Source organism: Leguminivora glycinivorella, chromosome 22 (assembly GCF_023078275.1).
Source record: "Leguminivora glycinivorella isolate SPB_JAAS2020 chromosome 22, LegGlyc_1.1, whole genome shotgun sequence".
Lineage (NCBI taxonomy): Eukaryota > Metazoa > Arthropoda > Insecta > Lepidoptera > Tortricidae > Leguminivora > Leguminivora glycinivorella.
The window spans coordinates 11,124,474-11,149,096 of NC_062992.1; the positions used below are offsets into that span (position 1 = coordinate 11,124,474).

The window sequence follows — 24,623 nt, forward strand, 5'->3', positions numbered from 1 at the left end:
CGACAAAACGATAAGGTCGTGACCCGCAACGAATTGCGCTAACGACTATAATTTATTCAGTGGGTTTCGGCAATTTTTCTTGTAGTTTACAGTACGATGAGAGCAGACAATAGTGTATTTAAAATAAAATAGTGTTATGCACAACATTATAAGTTTATAAACTGTAAACAGTGGTTAGATTTGTTGCCCTAGAAAACTTTTTATACTTATTCAAAAAAAATAACATCATCATCCTCCTTGCGTTATCCCGGCATTCGCCGCGGCTCATGGGAGCCTGGGGTTTGCTTTTGACAACTAATCCCAAGATTTGACGTAGGCACTAGGTTTACGAAAGTGACTGCCATCTGACCTTCCAACCCGAAGGGTAACTAGGCCTTATTGGAGTTAATCCGGTTACCTCACGATGTTTTCCTTCACCGAAAAGCGACTGTCTGACATCAAATGATATTTCGCACTTAAGTTCCGAAAAACTCATTGGTACCTGCCGGGGTTCGAACCGCCGACCTCCGGATTGAAAGTCGCGTACTCTTACCGCTAGGCCACCAGCGCTTTTTTTATTTTAGAAAAAAAAAAACAAATATATTTATAAACCCTTAGAAAATTTAATTAAAATGCTTTTCGGTTGACAGACTCAGATACAAAGCGGTTGCTACTCGCTCTCGCTACAATTACTAAGTGAAAAAACAGTATAAAAGGGTATAAAGGGTAGGAGTTTCAAGTCAGGTAAACAGCGTAAGTAAGTAAGCGTAAGTCCTTTCAACAGTGAACTTACCTGGTGAACAGTCCAGTATTGGTGAGCCCGTACTTGCTGTCGCCGGCCAGAATGAAGATCTTGCAAGCATCATGCTCCCGGCAGCATGTGTCCGTGTAGAAGAAGAGGCCCAGGTCACTGGAGCGGGCCTGGGCTGAGTGCCCGTCTCCGCACCAAAGTGTTCCTGTTGACAAATATATTATTAATAAACATTAACATTTTAGAACAGCGCTTAAAGCAAAATTTGTGAAATTGCCACTGGATGTCCCTGAAAGCATGTTCCCAAATCTGCCGTATTCTAATTTAGAGAATCCATCGACCAATAAATAATAACGAAAATACTATTGCCAGCGGCCTAATTTGTGATAATGGCAACACTACCCACCCCTGTAGCCAGCTAACTGAATAGGTAATATAGGGAACATGATGGTTCATAAGGCGGCAAGGAAATAAAGCGCGTAAAAAAGGAATAAAAAATATGATATGTCTAGTTTTCTTGAGACATTTCATTAAAGCTCAAGGCCGCTTCAAACTTACCAGGGTAAATAGCCTGCACCCGATCTTTGAACGCGTCCACGACCGAATTTGCAACATTAGCAACACTGGACACCCCCGAAGCTAGACTTCCGACAAATCCTCTGTCGTTGTCCAATGAGCCGATGTCACGGGCACCAGCCATGAGCTGGCTCAGCGGTCGACTCAGGCCTGAGGAGATGGATTTGAGGATGCCGCGGCCGAATTGACCTGAGAAAAAATTTTTAGGTCTTAGGGCCGATTGACACGGAGTGCGTATGCGCTTGCAATATCTCTCTCGTTTTCGCAACGTGTAATTGGGCGCTTAAAGATTGTATTAAGTATATAATATGCACTTGTGGGCCAAGTTAATGATAAAATGAAATCCTCCACCGAAATATAATCCTCCCTAAAACCAAGCTGACAAATGTAATGCTAAAGATGAAAAAATAATTTAACGCCGTAATTAAAATTGAACGGCGAAAGATCAGCGCTGACCGTATGGTTATTATCCTTATGACCATTTCATGGTAAACGACAATAATTGTATACCGTGTTGTAATAATGAAATGTTTATCACGAATAAATGAATTGTATTGTTTGAATTGTAATTTAGATAACAACAGTTAAAAAATGTAAATGACTGTGTTAAATTGAAACACTGATCCAAAGGCAAACAACCATTTAGTGAATCTTATTAAAGTAAGCGTGATTTTAATTAGTGAAGGCCTAGCAGTCGCGCTTCAATCACTGATTGCATTAATCATTGACATCATTTACTGAAAGAGGCACGCTTATCTCAAATTGGCATTATTTGTGACTGCGTTTATTACATAAAGACAACCGATAACTTTTAGTCCCTTTAGTCACGGCTAAGAGATAATGAAGAAGAAGAAATTATACCTACCTGCTAGAAGTCGCCAGCAATATGCTGAGCATTTCGTGTCACCTTCTCGTTTTTATGTGTTCCTATTTGTGGTATTTTTCTCTTTTGTGTGTTTACGAATAAAATGTATTCTATTCTATTCTATTCTACAATAAATTTTTCCGACAAATATTAAAAAAAAAGGATTGCTTCCTTACCTAACCCGCCATTCTCCTCCCGACTCCTCAATCTCTCTGCTTCCAATGCTTCATTCTGCTTCTGTATTCTCTTAAACAGGTCATAAATCCCCTTCGGGACCACTCTTTCAGCTACACTACCTACTACACTCTCCACCACACTCCCAGCGAATCCAAATAGAACTGATACCACATCTGTGTTCGGAGCTTTCGTTGGTATCACATCTTTACTGTCATAATAATCTTCCGGGACCTCTCCATCATCTAAATTTACTGTTGTAAATTCTAAACCATCATTTATTTCTGTGATTTCATCTGATCTATTAATATGTGATTGTTTACTTGAATTGGTGCTTAGAATTTCTATTGTAGTATTTTCTGTTATAGGTTCAGAAGTCGTCAATATTTCCGATGTTACTGTTGTTTGAGTTTTATTAATGTCTTCCTTTTCTTTTCCTTCTATTGAAATAGTTTGGTTTGCTGTTACATTTTCTACAGGATTAACTGTAGATGCACGTTCCTCTATTTTTTCTAATGATGTTTTATTACTTTTGAAATTTTCTTCTGGGTTATCTGTAGTAAAATATTCAGTTGTACTTTCAGGTGATTGCGTTGAAGGTAGCGTTACAGGCTGTGGGACTTCAACGATCGGAGTTACTTTCTCTGTTGTAGACAAAGGGATCACAGTCAAATCAGGTTCTATAGTACTTTCTACTATGCTAACTAAATAATTCTCCGTCGTCGTTACTAATTCTAAAGGTATTACATCTAATTCAGAAACTGTCGTTTTAGCGGTAGCGTCTGTCGTTTCTTTAACAGTTACAGCTTTATTCTGATTTATATTAATATAATCATTATTTACAATAGTATATCTATTAGATTCTTTATTATAATCATCACGCCAAGGCACTGTGCCATATTTTCTGTCTTTATCAATATATTGGCTGTCAAAATCGATGATATTGTTATCAAAGTCTGTTTCGGTGGTGATCGGTTTGTCCGTAAAGTCAATGTTTTTAGCTATAACTACTGTAGAGTAGAGCAATATGGCACCAATAAGATAGATCATCTTTCTTCGTACTCGGCGGTACATTTTCGGAATTCCATCTGTAACAACGAAAAATAGTTTATTTGTAAGTGTTGCGAACTTCATTCTAAATCCTTTAATTGTCTATACTTAATAAATTGACAATTTAAAATTATGAAGTTGTCACTGTCATCGCTAAATAAAGAAATAAACATTTTAATAAAAGATATAAAAATATAATATATTTAATGTGCATACAGATACTATGTTACAGAGTGTAGAATAAGAATAAGTGAATCGATACATTTTTGAAGTGTTTATTGACAGTGAGTATAATAAATGTTTTTTTTATTCGCAACCCAAATATTTACATTTCAAACATCGTTTCATGTACTAAAAGGAAATCGGCCTAGTTACTAAATAAAGGCACAAAAGGTCAATTCCAAGATAAGTATCATACATATGTGTAAAATCAGTAAAAGTGGGACGCAAAAATCAGCGAAGCGACAAGCAATTGCAGTAAATATGCCTCAATGTGTTAAGAGTCATTCGATACTGGATGATGAAAACTTTTATTAATAGAATATTACGGTAGCAGACTAGCATTCGGCTCGCTTTTTTTTTTTTAGTATGGATGGATAGACGTTTGACCACGATCACACCTGATGGTAAACATCGACGACATCCGGAAAATAGCGGGTCACAACTGAATGAGATTGGGCTAGGACTAGTGGGACTGGGAGAAGTGACGTACTAAAGGAGAGGCCTATGCTCAGCAGTGACTCCTGTAACTTCAGAACCGTTACTAATGCAAACACACACTCTATTGAGTGTTGGCTACCTTACTCACCGACAGGAGTACAATAATTAATGCTCTCAATTTAAAATGATATTCAGAAGGAACATAATATACAAGGTGAAATAAAAATTGTGAAACAACTTTTATTTTGGGACCGTCGAAATGTACGAAACAGCCAATTTCTTTGCGATATCATTCATATATCTCATTATTTACATATATAATAAACTCTAGGTCCATGGGGTCCCAGCACGAACAAGTTTTTCATAGAAATGCCGAAGAGTCTGATTGCTGGTGACCGAAACCGCAACAATTTATCGGCCGTATACTTCCCCACTGTATGAACTGCTTTTAGCGCGTTCGTGTGACTCTTAACATGCCCAAGGTAACTATTGTTTTTTCGGCACTTTTTAATATATGAGTTACATATAAACGAAGTAACTTAGAACCTTTTTTGTGTTTCACGTTAAGTAACCGTCAAATTGCAGGTTACGTTGAACCTTTGGTTTGCAGATTGTTATGTACTGTTATGTGTTTGGTTACCGAGTGGTTGGGTTACTCTTTAATCACAAGAGGTATAAGTAAAAGTATTAGTATAACACTGAAGCTAAAAAAACATAAGTATCTTCAGTAAGCATCAGTCTTAGGTGCATGTACAAGTGGAAAATCGTTCACGCTCTGGAGCGATGTATCTCTCTACCACTCTTCCATATTTTGGGGCATTCCACGAGAATGACAATCCATTCTTTTAATACTTCTGAAGACGCTAAGAAAGCGAAGCTGTGACCTTTCATGACTTGGTTAACAAATTCGCAGTATTTTCTGGAGCTTTACGGGTTTTACTGAAATAGCTGTCATACAAGGCAAAAGCGCTGGTAGCCTAGCGGTAAGTACCTGCGACTTTCGTTCCGAAGGTCGCGGGTTCGAACCCTGGCTCGCACCAATGAGTTTTTCGGAATTTATGTGCGAAATGTTATTTGATATTTGTCACTCGCTTTTCGGTGAAGGAAAACATCGTAAGGAAACCGGACTAATTCCAATAAGGTCTAGTTTACCCTTCGGGTTGGAAGGTCAGATGGCAGACGCTTTCGTAAAAACTAGTGCCTACGCCAAATCTTGGGATTAGTTGTCAAAGCGGACCCCAGGCTCCCATGAGCCGTGGCAAAATGCCAGGATAACGCAAGGAGGATAATGACAAGGCAAAATCATGTCGATAGATAGATGTCAAAAGATCCGATATCGGATCGGATAATATGAAAACACGCACTTAAAGTAGGTACATGAGAAGAGAAGTCAAGTAGGTAATACCAAGTATGTTATGAAGACAAACTAACCATACTAATATTATAAATGGGAAAGTGTGTGTGTCTGTTTGTTTGTACGTCTTTCACGGCAAAACGGAGCGACGAATTGACGTGATTTTTCAAGTGGAGATAGTTGAAGGGATGGAGAGAGACATAGACTTCGTTCTGTCTCTTTCTAACGCGAGCGAAGCCGCGGGCAAAAGCTAGTGATAGTAAAAATGGGAAAGTGTGTGTGTCTGTTTGTTTGTCGTCTTTCACAGCAAAACTGAGCGACGGATTAACTTGATTTTTTAAGTGGAGATAGTTGAAGGGATGGAAAGTGACAAGGCTACATTTTGTCTCTTTCTAACGCGAGCGAAGCCGTGGTCAGAAGCTAGTACTATTATATTTTGAGGTGATTGAGTAACAGACATACTAAACTTACATTATAACATCTACTTACTGTAAATATAACAATAAAATCAGAATCAGAATCAGAATATTTATTGGTAAAAACAATTTTACATGTCAACATCTTAGAAAAGGTACATATTAATAAATATTTACAAAATTATATCGTTATTATGTATCAGAAGGTACAGTGATTACATTATTATTATTATATTTATTTATATACTTATGTGGATCAATGAATTCCTGGTATGTATTCGTCAATCGAGTAGTAAGCCATCTTTATTAAAAAAAGTTTTAGTTTATTTTTGAATATTGTATCACTGGCTGAGTTGACAACATCGACTGGAAGCGCATTATAAATCCTAGGACCTAGGACAGTAAGTGACTTTCGAGCCTTTGAGAGTCTCCTCGTCGGAACAAGTAACAGGTGCAATGGTAACCAACTTATTAATTTCTGACCTCAAACGACCTCTTTACTCGTGCAAAGTATAAAGAGATGCAAATTGTAAACGTAAGTATTATGTAACGACTCTTAACCTCGAAAGCAATACAAATGAAAGGGACAGCGTGCTTGAGAATGAAAGTGACAGTATGCTTGACACACTGTGGTGTAAGCTTACACTACCCTTCCGGTCATTTGTCTATACTATACAAATGCTCTCGACCCTTTTTCTTTGGTTTCTTCTCTAGTTTTAAAAGCTAAAGCAATGATTCTTTTTTTTTCACAGATGTCTTTTCTATCACTGAAGCCATTGAGCATTTCTGAGACGTGTGTGTAGAGTTGAATCCAACACGTAGAATCCCTTTTAACACTTGAATTAAATGGAGATACACGGCAGTCATTGGCAGTTATGGACTTTTTGAGTTGTAAGAAGAATGTTTAACTGCCTTTTTTTATAGATTATTTGAACGACACTTTTATTGAAAAATAGTAGTAGAAACCTTAGAAGGATATAGGAAAATGATCAATATTTTAATTTATCGATATAGACATCCCACCATACCACTATATCTCATAATATGAATAGAATATTCTCACACATCAACCATGTCATTATGTAGACTGTAGCTATAACGTTATGTCATACTAATGCCGGTATTGACCTCTGACGGCTGTAGATCATAATGATCATTATAGTGATCTATTCTCTGTCACGCAACAACGCATGAATTGAGCGCATACCACGAGTTGATAGTAAACTCGATAGCTTAACCGTCATGGAAACCAGTTACTCGTTTCACAAGGGGGCAAAGTTATTGTTTAACCGCACGTACCAATATACTCGAGCAAGTGAAAGATTCCAATATTAAGCCGGGAGCGTAGCGAGTGGTTCAGAATGTAGAATATTGAGTGTTGCAACGATTTTAAGGCATTTAGGTTGAACAAATTTTGCCACCGAGTGAAAAAAATTTCATCACACTAAGGACCAGTCACCAGTTGCATCAACCACGTTTAACAGACACATCGTCAAGCAGCAGATGTGTATGGTACTTTCCATACAATAAAATTTAACGAACGCTTTAACGGTAACAGACGGTTTGATGCAACTGGCCTTAACAGAAGGAAAATGTTAACTGTGAATTATCGAACTAAATTTAAATTCATGAATTTTATCACAGGTAATGAAAACTCACAATTAAAACATTAATTCTACTAAAAAACTTGGGATTACAATTAATTCTACTACAAAATCAGGGATTGGGATTTTATCTTTAATATATATGACATCTTATTTCGAATTTTTCTTTTTGAAACATCGAATTAAAATTTGTATGATTATACTTTGCACTCTTGTGGGTAAAATGCAACAATCAAGAGAGCATTGCCAGTCAAAATTCTACACCCTGTTCTTATTGAATTCCGTTAACTTTAAGGAAAGGTTCTTTATATCAAATGTAATTAATTTCTCTAAGAAACTAGCGTATTAAGTCTTACGGTTATCGGGTTATTAAAAAATAAAGATAATTAGTGAACACGTGTGTGACAGCCTTTACCAAATCCTAATGTTATTTGTTTTGACATGTGCCGTCAATCACTTGACACTAACTTGAATGTTATTTCTGTTATTCTTAAGGGTCTCTCACACTAATAAATTCATTTATTATGTATGAAAATGATAAAAATCTTTATCTTGCGAATTTAACTAAAAGTGATTGGTTCCTGATAATGAACCTAGCTACGTGTCGAATTTAACGGAAAACAAAAAAAAAACACGGTGTATTGTTCGGAGAAAGTGAACAATACCCTCAAACGACGATCCATACTAATATTATAAATGGGAAAGTGTGTTTGTCTGTTTGTTTGCACGGCTGTCACGGCAAAACGGAGCGACTAATTGACGCGTCTTTTAAGTGGAGATAGTTGACGGGATAGAGAGTGACATAGGCTCCTTTTTGTCTTTTTCTAACCCCCTCTTCCTACAATGGGGTTGAAAAGTATACATACATACATACAATACATACAATCACGCCTGTATCCCATAAAGGGGTGGGCAGAACACATGAAACTACTAAAGCTTCAGTGCCACTCTTGGCAAATAAGGGGTTGAAAGAAAACGAAACTGTGACAAAAGATATATATATAGATAAAGATAGATATATTGAAAAGTATATTTCATAATTTTCGAATTTAACACGAGCGAAGCCGCGGGAAAAAGGTATTCTTACTCTTAATCTTATTCTTCTTATTCTTAGCTATTCTTATTAAGCTATACTTACTATTCAAAACCAAAATGACATACATTTTCAGTAACCTTACGATAGCCTAAAGTATTCTAAGGGCCCGTTGCATCAACCACAGTTAACATAACGTCAACGTCACGCAGCAGAAGCACAATAGTTATTAAATTTGTTATACAAATAAAAATAAAATAAATAAATAAATATTATAGGACATTCTTACACAGATTGACTGAGGCCCACGGTAAGCTCAAGAAGGCTTGTGCTGTGGGTACTCAGACAACGAGAAAACAACAACAAGGGGAAGGGGGGGGGGGGTACAAGGGGGAAAAGTTGTATTTTAACGCCGAGTGTGGAATTGAAAAACGAGCAAGTGAAAGGATTCCATAGTTAAACCACGAGCGAAGCGAGTGGTTCGAGAATAGAATCCTGAACTTGCGAGTTTTTTAACACACGAGAAGTAAAATACATTTTTACCCGAGTGTAACACAAAACTTTTCCCCTCACTATAGCGAGGAAACTATAACGCAAAAACTGCGTTTATCACTGCTTCCAGTAGTTTCAGAGGTGGTAAATCATCTTTATTACTAGATTCAACTACTTTTATCAATTTTAAAGCAGTTAATTTTACTTTATTCAAGGTCAAATTACTTTACTCACTAGTGAATAAAATGCGTTTTTACTCACTGGTATTAAAGGACAAAACACGTGTTTCCGAGCTAGTGAGGGGAAAAATATATAATAGTACAAGTAGCAGAAGTCTATACAATTGGCAATACAATAAAATGCGAACGTTAAATTCGGTAACAGATGGTTTGGTGCAACCGACCCTAAGTGCGTTTTCACATTATTCGATCCGATATAGGATGTCGGAAGGATTTCAAAGGCAAAAATCAAAGATGGCGGCTTCAATGTATGGGATACCGGCCCTACTTCCGATATCGAATCGGATAATGTGAAAACGCAGTAAAACGTGGAAAACTCTTGCTATAGGTTCTACACGTTGTTGTCACGCAACAACAACGCGTGAGTGAACTGGTTGTTATTACACTCTTTTAAAGCGTTATTGCACTCATACAACCGAAGAGCTCTCATTTTTAAACGCCATTTTGATTTAAGTAACATTAAATTTGATGCGAACGTTCAAGTATAGGTGAAAAACTTAAGAAAGTCGCCTTTTGTATGTGTGAGTGACGTGTTCGAATAGGCGTTTGTTTTGTTTGTGTTACTAATTTTAAATATGTGTTCTCTATTCGAACACGTCACTCACACATAGAACAGGTGACTTTGTTAAGTTTTTCACCTATAAGGCCGTTTTCACATTATCCGATCCGATATCGGATGTCGGAAGGATTTCAATAGAAAAAATCCAAGATGGCGCCTGTAATGTATGGGATATCGGTCCGACTTCCGATATCGGATCGGATAATGTGAAAACGCACTAACACATATGTATTTAGAAGGAATGCATTTTACAGATTAAAAGTTCTATACAATATTCGGAAATACCTATCAGAAAAGGTCAGAGAAACATTAGTCGAATCCCTGGTGCTGTCTCAGCTGAACTATTTATGCAGACATTGTGTACGGTCCAAGACTGCTGTCTATAACCAAACGATGCATACAACGGGTACAGAATGCCTGCATACGTTTCTGTTATGACTTCCCTAAAAGAGCCCATTTATCACCTTACCTTAATGACAGAAAAATGCTGAACATGGACAATCGAAGGCGTCTTAGTCTCTACCGTCCGGAACATCATAGAGTTCCAGAAACCGTGTTATCTTTTTGAGAAACTGAAATGGGTTCAGGATACACGCCTAAAATTACTCAGAAGATGCACAAAACTAGTCATTCTACAGCACAGGACTGCATTTTCAAGAGGGGGTTTCAAATTCGCTGCTGCCAAAATTTGGAATGATTTACCACCTCCCTGTGGAGAGCCTATGTCATTTGCAAAGTTCAAACAGTTAACTCAAGCACACCTCTTAGAGACCCAGGCCAAATACCCCCCTCTTAAGTAAATTTATAGCGATCACTCTGCTGAAACTGGAACCCATTTGCCATTGCTCGCTCAGGTTTTTATTTAATTTTAGTTTTAGTATTATTTTAAGTTATAGTTGCCTGCAATTTATTTTAAATAATAATATTGTAGTTATAATATTGTATTTTACTGTTTTTGGCAAATAAAACGATTCTTGTTCTTATTCTTATGTATGTGTGATACCAAAGAAAATCGAGTATTATAGATAGTTACTGTCGAAGTAAAATGTGTAACACAGTGCATAGACTGCCATCCAAAATATATTTATTTTGGCCTTAAAGCGTACTATTGACTCTGCCAACGTATGCTTGCTATAATTTGAGAGGAAAAGGGTATCATGACGAAAAAGGTTACTTGCACAACAATATCATAATGGTCATTTGAATAGGCAATTATTTATAAATGCCCTACGAGAACAATATATTGTCGAAATCGACTATCAAGTGTGTTGAAATGTGAAACTTGCCATGTTTATTGGTTTAGAACATAGAATTTTATATTTTATACTTGTACGAGCTTTTTCCCGCGACTTCGCTCGCGTTAGAAAGAGACAAAAAGTAGCCTATGTCACTCTCCATCCCTTCAACTAACTCCACTTAAAAAATCACGTCAATTCGTCGCTCCGTTTTGCCGTGAAGGACGGACGAACAAACAGACACACACTTTCCCATTTATAATATTAGTATGGATATTTGTCGGATTTGTATGAGAAATCGACTATGAGATAACTATGGGTTAAATTGTGGCGTATGCGAGAGGCTGGCAACCTGTCACTGCAATGTCACAATTTCGTTTTCATTCAACCCCTTACTTGCCAAGAGTGGCACTGAAGCTCGAGTAGTTGCATGTGCCCTGCCTACCCCATTATGGGATACAGGCGTGATTGTATATGTATGTTATTTATCAGATATAAATTTACAAATAACAATATAACATACCTACACATAAATTAAATTTAAATTTTGAAAAATACCCGACATAGCGGATCGATTTTCATCAAACGTGGCTAAGAACATTCCCGACTAAGTCAGCTTTCAAACAAAAAGAACGAAATCTAAATTAGTTCATCCGTTCAAAATCTACGATGCCACAGACAGACACCCACACAGAGAAACAGACACATCAAACTTATAACACCCCGTCGTTTTTCGCGGCGGTTAAACACAGTTGCCACTTGTGCGTTGATCTCTTTTGTTCGACCCGGTAACTAACGAATATTTTATTTCATTTAAAATTATCATATCCAACAAAACCAGGTGCCGTAGCCGAATGGCATTTCTCCGACGCCAAACGAAAGCGATACGCCGCTGGCTCTGTCGCGCCAATACGCAAGCGCGATAGAGATAGATATCTACTAGCGCTTCGTTTCGTGAGCGTTTCGTGAGCGATTGTGCCATTCGGCTAGCCACCCTGGTGCCGTAGCCGAATGGCATTTCTCCGACGCGAAGCAAAAACGAAACGCCGTGAAAGGTAGTCTGTCTCTGTCGCGCCAATACGCAAGAGCGATATAGATAAATATCTACGAGCGTTTCGTTTCGTGAGCGTTTGTGCCGTCGACAACCATGGTCACCCCTTAAGACGATACAGGAGCGAAAATGCTAAAATGGAAAGGAGCCCTCCTTTTAATTAGGGAATTCTAGTTTAATATACTATTGTTATTAACTAGATTTATCGAAAAAAATTAAATTAAAAACAACTAAGTTAAAAGATATTGCGAAAAAATGTTTAAAATCGAGGTTCCGCTCTCAACGGTTTCCTCTTTCAAAACTTAATCAATCGTAACGAAATTTGAGAATCTGAATAACAATGAAATAATCTGTGTCGGATCGTTTAGATTTTTTTGGCTAATTGACACCAATTTTGAATACCACACTATTTACGCCAAAATCGCCGTTTTTGGAAATTTTTGATGGGCTCTAGCGTCTTTAAAAATAAGAATATCAAAAAAATCAAAACGGTCCGACACAGGTAAAAATAATAATAATCTGTGTTGAAAAGAATCAATCATTGCAATATGTTCAAAAACCAGGGAGGAAATAGTCGAGAGCGTTTGTATGGAGACTTGACCCCTCCTGTATCGTCTTAAAGTCACTCTTTTTTTTTATACTACGTCGGTGGCAAACAAGCGTACGGCCCGCCTGATGGAAAGCGGTTACCGTAACCTATGGATGCCTGCAACTCAAAGAGTGTCACATGCGCGTTGCCACCCATTTAGAAACTTGTACATTTCCTTTTGCTGTGTTAAATACACAGTAAAAAGGAGTGTACAAGTTCCAAGGAGGGTTCACTTTCCATAGTATTCGAACAATGTGGTCACTGACTTATTATGGAGTTTAAGGACCAGTCACTGTGTGTAGTCTATCTCACATAAGTTCTCATTACTGCAAAGTTGCTCTATTTCATCTGAACTTTCCCAAAATGCCACTATCCCAGAAGATCGTGATCAGACTTGCACAAATAACCAGTTGTAATGGAAGTAGAAGCAACATTCGAACATTAAACGTTTGATTTTGTTTTGATATTCATCATCATCCTCCATTCGTTATCCTAGCCTTTTATTTATTTATTTAAACTTTATTGCACATAAATAAATAAAAAATGTACAAATGGCGGACTTAATGCCTAGTGGCATTCTCTACCAGTCAACTATCGGGCTAAACAGAGACAAGTAAAAATGGTGCAAAGAGAATGAAAAATAACAGATTAGAATTAATCGAATTTTCCACGGCTCATGGGTCCGCTTTGACAACTAATCCCAAGATTTGGCGTAGGCACTAGTTTTTACGAAAGCAACTGCCATCTGACCTTCCAACCCGAAGGGTAAACTAGACCTTATTTGAATTAGTCCGGTTTCCTCACGATGTTTTGATATTTTTTTTTGTTATATTATAGGTAAATATCTGGGCGACCGAGCTTCGCTCGGTTCTATTTTAATATATCACGTCTTTAGATAAAAAAAAACTCTTATAAATACAAAAACAAAAAAAAAAGACAAAAAACAAAAACTTAATTTCTGGCCGGGATTCGAAACCCTGACACCTACGATCTATCTGCGTACATTAGACCGACCTCGTGCGACTGAGCTAAGCGGAATCGATGCGCGCGCGGCGAAATTAAGGACCATATTTTACGTTTACAAATGCGAAAGAAAAACTCATGAAAACTCGAAAATTCGCGTTTTCCGGGATCTAAGGCTACGCTAGATCGATTTTTCACCCCCGAAAACCCCCACAAAACAAATTTCAGCGAAATCGTTAGAGCGGTTTCCGAGATCGTCGGTATATATAAATAAATATATAAATAAATAAATAAATAAATAAATAAATATACAAGAATTGCTCGTTTAATAGTATAAGATTATCGAGTACTATTTGGGCAATTTCCACGTGAGTGTAATGTAAATGACCACTTCATCAATCATTCATTTATCCTTTCAATCCTTAAAGAAAAAAATATTTAAATTTGCATTTTTTACATAATTATTTATTTACATGAACATATTTACATAATTATATAAGAAACTAGCTAGGTAGGTACTTAACATCTAAATTGAGGCATTGTACCAAGGGTGCTGGCGACATTACCTCGCTGTATCACAATGCTGATACGTTGTGCGAGGAAGTCGGCAGCTCTTCGGTCAATAGATTATTATTAGATAGAGATTGAACGAGTTAGATAGATAGATAGATAATAGTTATATGTTTTATATGGGGGCAAAGTTGTTGTTTAACCGCACGTGCCAATATTGATACCCGAGCAAGCGAAAGATTCCAATATTGAACCGCGAGCGTAGCGAGTGGTTCAAAAAGTGGAATCTTAAGAGTTGCGATGGTTTCAAGGCACAAAGGTTAAACACACTTTGCCACCGAGCGAAACACAAAATTTTCACCACACCAACACGATCAAATTACTGACTTTAAAACATCAAACTAAGTCACATCCATCAATTTATTCAATATTTATGATTCAAAATCATCATTTAATGGTAAATTCTACCAGCCAGCTTATGACATCAAGTTAAAATTTGTAGGAAATTACTTTGCACTCTTGTGGATAAAATGCAAATTTGCTGTCTGTTTTTGAATAGCAAAGTAAGCCTTTACCAGTTGGTGTGGTGAAAATAACTTTATTTTGTATCCAGAACACAACATATAAAGACTTACAATAAACAAGAAAAAAGAAATGTGAGTACACCGCTTAACTTAACTAACCAAAGAAACAAGAAACGAAATTATAAAAAAACATGTGTCGTGGTATAAAAGGCGCTGGCTCAGCGTTGTGATGTGGCAAGACAATCGCTGGTATTCTGCCAGTACCTTAGAAAAAAAGTGATTAAATTAAATTAAAGTGTGTGTGTGTGTGTGTTTTCAAAGTTGTCCATACGACTTTTCTGTAACATGGGTATCTTTTACGCGATTAATACTCAGAATCGCGAGTTCTTTCGATCCTGATAGGAGAAAAAATATGCCCCAAGATTTCCATACATTTTTTCGAACCTTCCATTCCGTTACCGCCATACAAAATGTATGAAAAACAGGTAACGGAATGGGAAAAGAACCTTGGGACACTTTTTTTCTCCTATTAGAATTGAAACAGCTCGGGATTCTGAGTGGAAGCCACATAAAAATTTTCAAATCCAAAAAAAGTGAGGAGGACAACATTGAAGAAAATGGCCAGTGTGTTTGTAAGCGCGCGTGTTTTGAGCGTTTTGTGACTTTTTTTTTTATTATACTACGTCGGTGGCAAACAAGCATACGGCCCGCCTGATGTAAAGCGGTCACCGTAACCTATGAACACCTGCAACTCAAACAGTGTCACATGCGCGTTGCCACCCTATTAGAAACTTGTACATTCCCTTTTGCTGTGTTAAGTACGCATCAAAAAGGAGTGCACAAGTTCTAAGGAGGGTTCGGGTTGCCGACAACTCAAAGGACAATAGACGGAACAAACTTGTTCCGTCACCGCACACCGCACCCTCGTTGAGCTCTGGCAGCCTTACTCACCGGCAGGAACACAACACTATGAGTAGGGTCTAGTGCTATTTGGCTGCGGTCTTCTGTAAGGCGGAGGTACTACCCCAGTTGGACTCTGCTCTAGATTCGAGCGAGACGATATAAACTAACTTTTATAAGCATAAAATTAATATGTATAAATAATAGTTGGTAACATCGAATCGAGATCAGACCATAAAGTTGGAACTCTGCTCCTATGGTAATTGATTTGCGAAACACCTTGAAGCAAGTAATGTCCGTGGGAACTATTGTACCGATACGGACCGGTATCCCATTCTATTCTAATCATTTGCTTTACTGCACAGCAAAGACATATACACCGTGTTTATTAAATTCCGTTAACTAAAAGGGAAGGTTCTTTAGGTCAAATTGATTTCTTTAAGAAACTAGAGCCTTATCTGTCCGTTTTGACATTATCCGATCCGAAATCGGATGTAGGACCGATACCGATACATTAAGCCGCCGTCTTTGATTTTTGCCTTTGAAATCCTTCCGACATCCGATATCGGATCGGATAATGTGAAAACGCACTTACAGATACTTGTCGAATTATTAAAAAAAAAACTGAACATATCTGGTGTGTGACATCCTTTACCACTTCCTAATGTTATTTGTATCTAAATACATATAAATACAATCGCCTGCATCGCATAAAAACTTAAAAAGGTACGCAGAGCACATGAAACTACTCAAGTTTCAGTACCACTCTTAGGGCCATTTGCACCACCCGGTTAACTAAAGGCACAGTATAATAAAGAGTACTATCGTACAGTATGGCCACTTCCGCTCCCCTCTGAAAGCGCCGCCCACCCCCTCTCGGTTACCTCACAGTTACCGCCTGTCAAAAACGCGAACAGTCAACCTGTCATATCTCACTCATACACGCATGTTACGCGTTCACCTACACGAGCTTAGACTGTCTGCTAGGAACGCGCCTCTTTCATATATTTGATCGCCAGTGTCCGAGATGTGCTAAAGGTTAGAAAGTTTTCAACTGTCAAATTCTATATAAAATGGTCCTTGGGTTTAGTCTCCATTTCCAGTGGTGCAAGTACCCTTAGCAAATAAGGGGTTGAAAGAACAGCAGCGGCTGTTCCATACAAGCCGACGGCTTGTCTAAAATTTATTACTAGTAAAATATCTAATGTTAAGATAGGTTTCTTCTTGCTCGTTGCGGGAGGAGTGCCGAAACGTGCCTGCGACCTCGTCCAATAAGCCCTGGGTGGCTAGCCGAATGGCACAATCGCTCACGAAACGCTCACGAAACGAAGCGATAGTAGATATCTATCTCTATCGCGCTTGCGTATTGGCGCGACAGAGCCAGCGGCGTATCGCTTTCGTTTGGCGTCGGAGAAATGCCATTCGGCTACGGGGCCTGAGGCGGCAATCGAGGGGTTTTAGTGGGTACACCATGGGTCTCATTAGCCTATATGGGAGTCCCACATAGCCATCCCAGGCCGGTCCCTGCGCCTGGGATGGTATGTGTAACGCATGTCCCCTCTTAAAAAAAAAGGGTTTCTTCTTGCTCAATATTGCCTATCAGAAATGTTCACCAGCCGCCATTGTGAAAGAAACTTATTTCTTTTAAAATCAAAAAAAAATATTCAGTAAGGCACTTTTACATGTCAACATTACAGTAAATAATACGGATTCAACAAAATTTGAACTATAAATATTTAGAACTAACTTTTGCCCGCGGCTTCGCACGCGTTAGAAAGAGACAAAAAGTAGCCTATGTCACTCTCCATCCCTTCAACTATCTCCACTTAAAAAATCACGACAATTCGTCGCTCCGTTTTGCCGTGAAAGACGGACAAACAGACCACACACACTTTCCCATTTATAATATTATTATGGATTATATTATAAGTATATATTTGTCGTACTGTTAAAGTGATATGATTTCAATATATTTATTTTGGCCTTATGGCACTGGTCCCACCGCGAGCTAGTAAGCTATGAGCTATCGGCTATAAAAACGATCAAAAGATAAACACTCCCGTGCAAATAAAAGAGACACGGCTATTTTGATAGCTCACCGCTGGGCGAGTAACTATAAACATCGCCGTGTCTCTTTTATTTGCACGGGAGTGCTTATCTTTTGTTCGTTTTTATAGCCGATAGCTCATAGCTTACTAGCTCGCGGTGGGACCAGTGCCTAAAACGTAGCATTGACGTGACATAAAAACGTACCAACGATATAATAAGTATGGATAAGCACCCGATAAATTGAGCAAACTGGTTTTTTGAAATTCGAACTATGTGTAATTTCCACAATGTTGTTATTTCAAGGACAAATTATCTCGATTTATCGGGTTTCACCAGTAAACCCTCGATATAGTTTTGAGGTTTTTAACAAACACTGAAACACCTTGGAAACAAGTAAGGTCCGTGAGAACTATTGTAGTAATATAAACCAGTATCCCATTCTATTCAAATCAGTTTTACTGATTGTAATGATAACGCAAGATTTGTTTGTATACGCCTACTAAAAACCGCTCCCATACTATTGAATTTATGAAATGAAGAAATTTGGTATGAATATTGTAACATGTTAAATATATTGATTTTTTTATTGACACCCAAACCCCAAGTTTTCTCGAAGAGATCGGGAACAGAAGAGCTATTAAGCAATAAGGCCGCCTATTGTTAGTTTTGCCCCATTGGTTCTGTTTATGTTTTGTAGCATTTGTTGTAAACTACAAGTTCAAATCTGAAACATTCCGTGTAAGCAAAAAAGTCCTTGGTTGAAAGAAAGAATACATAGAATCCGGTAGTTTCCTAATATATAAATTCAACCCAATAATGATGGTAAAGACACTGATAAGATGACATATGACAAACAGTAAACATAGACCGACAAGTAATTTATTATATGAAAACTCGTTTGAAACTTTAGGAAAGTTGGTATTACTTGTACTATCCGCAGCAAAAGTGCATCATCATCCTCCTTGCGTTACCCCGGCATTTGCCACGGCTCATGGGAGCCTGGGGTCCGCTTTGACAACTAATCCCAAGATTTGGCGTAGGCACTAGTTTTACGAAAGCGACTGCCATCTGACCTTCCAACCCGAAGGGTAAGCCTTATTGGGATTAGTCCGGTTCCTCACGATGTTTTGCCTTCACCGAAAAGCAACTGGCAAATATCAAAAGACATTTCGCACATAAGTTCCGACAAACTCATTGGTACGAGCCGGGGTTCGAACCCGCGACCTCCGGATCGAAAGTCGCACGCTCTTACTGCTAGGCCACCAGCTGCAAAAGTGCATGGCGAATTTATCAATGAATTCATTCATAATTTCTCCATGCACATTCGTAGCTGATAGTACTTGTAAGCTCAAGAGTGAAGTAAGACACCATAATAGAATTATTTGCCACACTCACCACTCTGACTAAAATGTAAACCTTAAGTATTTACCAAAGACATATGTATAACTCCGTATAGACAGATAAAGTCTAAGAAAAACACGTACCTCACAGAAAAAGGTACGGTGGCCTAGATGACATTACACTTTTAGGGTACGCTCAGCTAGATGGCGCTAATATTAATATTTGACATTTTAACACATATCAAGCTAAGAATATGCCAAATTGTCAAAACTGAGGTTCAAAAGTTTTAAGCCTGTGTCAATAGATGGCAATCTATGCATTGTAATTACACATTTTACTTCAACAGTAACTCTCTACATATAATACTCGATCCTCTTTGGTATTTACGAAAAGCTTTATTATAAGTTAGTATAGTATACGAAATAGGACGCTATGAGTACTATACCTAATAAGGTATAGATGGTATGGATGCAATAGTTCAACGGCTACCATGGATCAAAAAGGTTAACGATAGATTCATGCGGGCGTGGTTTGTCTTGCATTTTACTGTGTGTTAGTATCATAGATTTGATAATCTAAATAGAGATAATTTTGTACAAATCATCAGCACTTTTTACATAGTAAAACCCTAGGCTTAGAATAAATTTAAAAGTGGAAAATGTCTGCCTTGGGTGAGACTTGAACTCATCTAGTGGCATCGATTGCAGACGTTTCTGCTAATCAGAAGTTAAAATTTAGTAAAACCCTGTTATTATTGATACAAACACTTTTCTCGTTAAAATCATACTTTTGTAGCATTCTCCATAAGGTTTTCTTTCCGACTTTAGAAAAAGTTGTTTCGACTTCATACCATGTTGAAACGCGATCTTGACATTTTACATTATACTTATTATATCTAGTGCTTATTTTTAGCGCTTGCTAGCCGGTTTTGCACCTAAAAAGTTGCACCTAAAATGTAAACAAATTATGACATATTTTTATTGTATGTGTGACAAAATCGAGCGCCCATTTCTAGGCTATTTGCCTTATATAGTCAAATATAGCTTTTTAAGAACCGTAAAAACGAATTTGAACGAATTGCTAATATGGAATTAATATAGAGAATATGACGTCCAATTGAGTGAAGTCACGGTCAACTCATTTAGATACTTTATAATTATATTTGTATGTATTTAATTTAAAAATTGAGTCCTTGTTTCTCTTATAATTATCTGATATATTTTGTGCATGGTATACATTTTTTTTAAAGTAAGTCCTATTCAATTGTAAAAAAATATCATAATTCCTAATCAAGTTTATAAAGGGAGATATTAAAGGACCAGCAGAGTCCATACTAAATACCGTACCCCGTTGGCAGCCGTAAATCTATGTCACTAGATGTCACTAAGAGTGTCATTTGAATAAAAATGTCGTTTTTTTTTTTAAAATACGCCCGCGGTAGTTCAACGGCAATACAAGTGATACAGTGAAAAGTATATAGATGACGCTAGGGGCCTTTGATTAAAGTAAAATAGCGGAAGATACGGCACGTCAATACTAATTGTCAGCTAATAAATGGCACTACACACTACTACATACAAGAAGACCCACACAGCTATGTAAATTTACGCTATTGAACGACAAAGACACACCGATTTATTACGACGGTAGTGCGAACGAGACAAACGCGCGCATCGAGATGAGCCTCTTTCCAAGTGTCATGTCAAAGCTCTTTAATAAAGATTAAAAAAAAAATGTCATTGCAAAGAATCAAGAAGCGTCAGCAGACAAATTGGAGTATAAGAATTATGCAACATATTTTTTATGAAAACAAAATAAATTACTTATTATTTATTACTTTACTATTTTGCACTGTGGAGCGATGTTTGGTTTGGTGTAAGTAGGGTTACCAAAAAAAACATAATTATGAGTATATTTTTTCATATTTAATACGTCTTATTTTTAAACTAAATTATGAACTTATTAACCAAAATTTAGATGAGGCACTTTTTGCCACAACTGTCAACAATATCTTATTTGATACAGACATTAGAAAAAAGCGCGTGGAGTTCCTCCGCGCGAAAAAAGTGAAACTTCGTAAAATTGAAATGAAAATATAAGAGCTTGATGACATGTATCTCACTTAGGGTTGCAAAAAATACGGTTTTTTCTGGCTTAAAAAAAACATGAAAAAAAAACCAGTTTTTTTTTTCTGGAGTATGTTTTTTTCTAAAGTACGAAATCTTAAAATTTGCAAAGCAGTTAATTAAACGAATTTAATCAAATAACTTAAAGTTCTGGTCTTATAAAAGTAACATTTACGAAATCTGTAGTTGGTAGTTATCACTATTTACTGTTGGCAATACGACCGCCTCTCCACGCTGCACGTAGCATCGGGGATTCCCCAATAAACGTTTGTATACTGAATGTTAATCGTATTAAAATGTACGTTATTGTTATTGAAACACGTTACAATACAAGTCACGAAAAACCGTTATTGTCGAATTATTTGTTCACGTGAAAAAAAAAACATATTTAGAAAAAAAAACCATGGTACTCGGTTTTTTTTTCATAATTCTGAAAAAAAAAAAAACATTTGTTTTTTTTTCTATTTGCAACCCTAATCTCACTCACAACACACTATTACTTTTTGAAAATATGAAGTGGCAGAAATTGATGGAACTAAAATAGTGACCTCATATTTTTTCTTTAAGACAAACTTTATTAAAATTGCTTACGATAGGGTACTTTCCTATACTTAGAATAATAGTTATTTACAAAACTTTTCCCCTCACTATAGCGAGAAAAGTCGAGGCGTCCAGTCTGGCTCTTGTCGTTGTTTACGCACTACAATAAGCCTTTTGTGTCTGACAAGTTTATCTCCAGGAAAACTAGAAAACAAATAAACATAATATTTGGTGCGAGTGAATTAAAAAAAATACAAGGGGCAAAGTTGTATTTTAACGCCGAGTGTGGAATTGAAAAACGAGCAAGTCTTGTTGATAAGGCAAGCATTTTTTAACATACGCAACAAACTTTAGTTGATCATTATTTTATTATTTGTAAATAAAAATAACAAAATAATGTACTACTAAAGTTTGTTGCAAAAACTGAGGTCAAATATCATTTAACAAAAATTTATTATATAATCAATCAACAATCAATACCAGGTAAAAATTTTATTATATAAATTATTTATTATGATCAACATTTTATGCTGACGCTACCGCGAATGCAAATCTCAAAAGGCAATCTTTGAGCGTCATTAATGTATCATGTGTATTTGGTCGCACGTCAATGAAACTTATATTTCTATCCCGCTCTGCAAAATGGCCGTCAAAACAAAGACTGAATTTATAAATTATCTTAGAAAATAAAAATTTTCATGTACTTACGAGTGAATAGTGATTCCATGCGATTTGTTTTTCGTTTTATAATGGTTTGTGCAACGCATAAAAGCACACGAAAGCATTTTGGTTACGTTTTACCCATAAGAAATAATTTATAATTTCCTCACGTTACACGTCTTACGACATCCGATGCGCACGCAGTGCCCATTGCAACTGAAGGCAATCAAGCGACGGGAGCTTGATTTTTGAGGGCCACATTTGAGTGGCGCGTCACCTATCTTCCGCTATTTTACTTTAATCAAAGCTAGGGGCCCGTGTCATGTTTCAGTCCCTGTTTACAACGCAAGCCATCGTTCTTATTTTGAATTATGACAATCATGCAAAAGAGTACCATACTGTCAAATTTTCTATCTCTTTCATTTTGAGCGTGACGTCAATGATTAGTAATATTACTTTCAATATATTTAAAATTTAGATTTTAATGAGGCCATTTCGAACGGTGTTTATGATAGATATCATGTTGACTATCAATGTCCTGACCGTCTCGCTCATACCAATCCTATCCTATATTTGAACGAGTGCGACCGAAACAGTTGAGTATTATTGAAGATTTTTGAATGTCTAAAATCTTATTGATAGTTGTCGAAAACCCGCTTTTTCCATAAAGTGTTGGCGCGACGTTAAGTGGGTGATAGGCGTACGAGCAAGTACGCGTTGGATGGTCGACTACTATGCGCAGCGGTTTTTACGCGTACTTACGGTGACACACAATCGAAAAAGGTCGTCGAGCCATAAGTACGCATACCTGCTCGTATCGTACGTTTATCACCCACTTCAGACTGCGTTTCGATCGGCGTTTAGCGACAATGATTATCAGCTCGGCTTCATGGTTTTACGAACCTTAGCTCGGACCATCGAATATGAAACTTATAAACTTCTTTATACACAAGGGTATAAAGAAGTTTATAACCAGGTGCTCCATGACACCATTGCACCAATCTGTCGCCAGCACCGCTACACTTCAACGGCCAAGTCACACAACATCCATACTAATATTATAAATGGGAAAGTGTGTGTGTCTGTTTGTTTGTCCATCTTTCACGGCAAAACGGAGCGACGTATTGACGTGATTTTTTAAGTGGAGATAGTTGAAGGGATGGAAAGTGACATAGGCTACTTTTTGTCTCTTTTTATATCCCCCACTTCCTTAGAATGGTGGATGGAAGTTTGTGGAGAGATTTTCGAATTTAACGCGAGCGAAGCCGCGGGCAAAGGCTAGTTAACTATAATAATAAAGAAATCGCAGTAAGGAACTTTATGTAGATTTCATTACTTTTTAGAGATAAACAAGCAGCTCCATCGAGACGGCTATTTTTTACAGAATGTTTTTGGTGGGATATACATAGGCATAGGTATATAACACTAACAAGGTATCTATTGTCTTAGTCCGTTTTCACATTATCCGATCCGATATCGGATGTCGGAAGGATTTAAATGGAAAAAATCCAAGATAGCGCCTGTAATGTATGGGGTATGGGGGGCGGATCGGATAATGTGAAAACGCATTTAGTCTCATTAATTATTACTTATGTCAGAGTTTCACTAATTATTTCCTTTTATTCATTTATTATCTCAGTTTAGGTTTAAGTATACGAGTACCAAACGAGTAGTACACGAGTAGAAAATATATTACCAAAACAATACAAACTATCATTAATTTATTATAAAAACGTAATCCAAAGTGCCACACCTGGCGGCCTAACTATCCGCGTTGTGTCCAAGACGAAGCCTGACCGACGAAGCTAGCAAGTCTCTCTACATGTTAGCTGAAATACTGTCAAACCATTCACTGTGATTACTCAGATTATTATAAGCAAAATGATCTTCGAATGAACTTTCTGGACAATTGAGATGCATGGGCGCAGTCGAAACCAGCTCGCCCCTTCAGCTGTGTCCCGTTGAAAATCGGAAAGATTCTTTTCCTTATCACATTTAATGTTTATAAATTGGATTCGCCTTCTGTCACCTAAACTGGTAATTTTATGTATGAGGTCATTGGTCATACAATTATTAATTTATACAGTTATTAATTCTGTATCTCTACGCGCATTGCTGCTGTGATTCTAAAATATTTAATATCCATATATTATGAATATTCAATAAATCATACAATGACATTTGTGATGTGACATGGATGTCAGATGTCACATCTGTTGGCACAATGATTGCGTTTTGTTGAACGTATTTGAGCTCAACATATAGGTTTATTATCACTAAGTATATTATATTAATGAACAACGAAACGGATGTGACATTTTCCTAGTCCACCAACGTCATCTAGTCATTTTATTTGGCAATCATTAGACAACATGCGAACAAA

General features: G+C 37.2%; 1 protein-coding gene across 1 annotated transcript in view; it reads right to left on the reverse strand.

The window, feature by feature from the left end:
* Positions 1–24,623, reverse strand: part of LOC125237691 — a 68,394-nt gene that overhangs the window by 36,944 nt on the left and 6,827 nt on the right. Inside the window, exons 2-4 of the mRNA XM_048144842.1 lie at positions 2,348–3,433; positions 1,289–1,495; positions 773–935 (exon numbers count right to left, since the gene is read on the reverse strand). Coding sequence (XP_048000799.1) covers positions 773–935; positions 1,289–1,495; positions 2,348–3,419 — 1,442 coding nt within the window. The 5' untranslated portion in view covers positions 3,420–3,433. The remainder of the gene's footprint in view (positions 1–772; positions 936–1,288; positions 1,496–2,347; positions 3,434–24,623) is intronic.